Here is a 1989-nt window from a genome sequence, read left to right on the forward strand (position 1 = left end):
AAAAAAAAAAAAAAAAGGAAAAAAGAAAAATAAAGATCAGGCACGGTGGCCCCCGCCTGTAATCCCAGCACTTTGGGGGGCCAAGGTTGGTGGATCACTTGAGGTCAAAAGCTTGTGACCAGACTGACCAACATGGTGGAACCCCGTCTCCACTAAAAATACAAAATTAGCGGAGCATGGTGGTCCACGCCCGTAATCAAGCTGCTTAGGTGGCTGAGGCAGGAAAATCGCTTGAACCCAGGAGGTAGAGGTTACAGCGAGCCGAGATCGCACCACTGCACTCCACCAAGGGCAACAGAGCAAGGCTCTGTCTCAAAAACAAATAACAAAAAAAGAAACAGCTTATCAGAGAGACAATAAGGGAGGGGTGAGGACCATGGTCTGGAAAGCACATGGCCCATTTAAAGAGGGCATCTCAAGTCAGGGTGATAATCTCTAAGATACACTGGAAATCTAGATGTTTCTGTAAACAAGAAAAAGGCAGTAGAGGGTGGGCACACAGATTCAGAGCTGTAAGTCCCAGCTCTGCCACCTCCTCACTTGACCCTCTCTTATCTGTCACCTGGGGGTGGTAACAGCGCTTACTTCACGGGGCTTGATTGTTAAGCAAGTTAACCTATTTGGGCTCCAAGAACAATGCCATGTGCAGAGTCAGGACCGAGTAAATATTTGCTAAAGCAATCTCTTAATGTTTTTGACGCTGGCAACTTAAAACACACGGCGCCAAGGATGGACACGGATGTCCCGCTAGCCAGCTGTGGGACCCGGGTTTGCTCGCCCCAAAAGAGTGGTTGAGGGTGGGAGCTTGGAGGTGGAAGCCCAGCTGACATGGGGGACTCAGGCCCCTGGTTCTACGTGGGGATCGTTGTATTATTAGGCTGGGGTCATTTTGAGGATGAGAGGGATAACAGCTCCTGCTCCTGCTGCAGAGAAGCCCCCAGGTGGGGGTCACAGCAAGTGCGGATGGAGCTCAGATTCTTCGGTTAACTGTCACCCTCTCCCCTCCCCCATCACACACACCAGGCCCTGCCAGGACAAGGCAGCTCCTGGAAGCTCCACCAGGACCCACGTCCACCAGGTGCCACAGCAGGCTGCTTCTCTCCCTCTGCCCACTGTGGACTCTCTGCACCGCTCCCTCCCAGCCATCTTCCCTGCCTCGCCTTGGTCTCTCTCTCTGTGTCTCCGTCACCTTCATACCTGTGCCATCTCTCTCACTGTCTATCTCTATCAACTCTTCTGTGTGTCCCCCTGGGGAAAGTGGGGGCGCCTCCTCCTGAGCCCCCTGCCCAAGTTCCCTGCTGGGATGGGAGCCACTTCACCCCACACACACTCCCTAAAGCCCCTCCAGGACTCCAGCCTGGCTGCAGACACCCATCCTGGACTTTGCCTGGCCCTCCAGGTTCTGCTGGGGGAAGTGACCTGAGAGGCCCCTGCTTGGGCTGTAGGTGGGGACAGGGCAGACTCCTGGGCGGGGGAGCCTCTCTGGATGGGGGTTGAAGCACCCCGGAGAAACGGCTCCCCACAGGCATCCTCGCCACACCCCTGGGACTACGGGCACGTAGGGTACACCGGAGGCATGAAGTGTGGAGGGGGTTGGCCAACAGCCAAGCTCAAATTGGGGTTCACATATGAGAGGTCAGTGTGGGCTCCTCTGAGCCCCAGTGACGCCCTTCTCCCCACCCACCTGGTGACAGGCATCTCGAACCCTCGGCCCCCATGGACCCCCTGAGGCGCTCCCCCTCTCCCTGCCTGTCCTCGCGGCCCTCCAGCCCCAGCACCCCACCCTGCGAGATGCTTGGTCCTGTGGGCATCGAGGCTGTGCTGGACCAGCTGAAGATTAAGGCTATGAAGATGGGGTTTGAGTTCAACATCATGGTGGTGGGTGAGTGAGAGGTGGGGCCCACGGCAGGACAGACCCACGGTGCTACACGTGCCTGGGCGTGTGATCTCACTTTTGGCAGCGTGTCGCCCCTCCCCGTCTGCTAAGTG

General features: G+C 56.7%; 1 protein-coding gene across 3 annotated transcripts in view; it reads left to right on the forward strand.

The window, feature by feature from the left end:
- Positions 1-840: 840 nt before the first annotated feature.
- Positions 841-1989, forward strand: part of SEPT12 (septin 12) — an 11585-nt gene continuing 10436 nt past the window's right edge. For 2 of the 3 annotated variants that reach the window (XM_011978462.1, XM_011978463.1), the window contains exons 1-2: positions 841-1078; positions 1695-1882. In XM_011978462.1, coding sequence (XP_011833852.1) covers positions 1717-1882 — 166 coding nt within the window. In that variant the 5' untranslated portion in view covers positions 841-1078; positions 1695-1716. The remainder of the gene's footprint in view (positions 1079-1694; positions 1883-1989) is intronic. The other variant, XM_011978461.1, reaches the window with a different exon arrangement.

The sequence above is a fragment of the Mandrillus leucophaeus genome, unplaced genomic scaffold (assembly GCF_000951045.1).
Source record: "Mandrillus leucophaeus isolate KB7577 unplaced genomic scaffold, Mleu.le_1.0 Scaffold195, whole genome shotgun sequence".
Classification (NCBI taxonomy): domain Eukaryota; kingdom Metazoa; phylum Chordata; class Mammalia; order Primates; family Cercopithecidae; genus Mandrillus; species Mandrillus leucophaeus.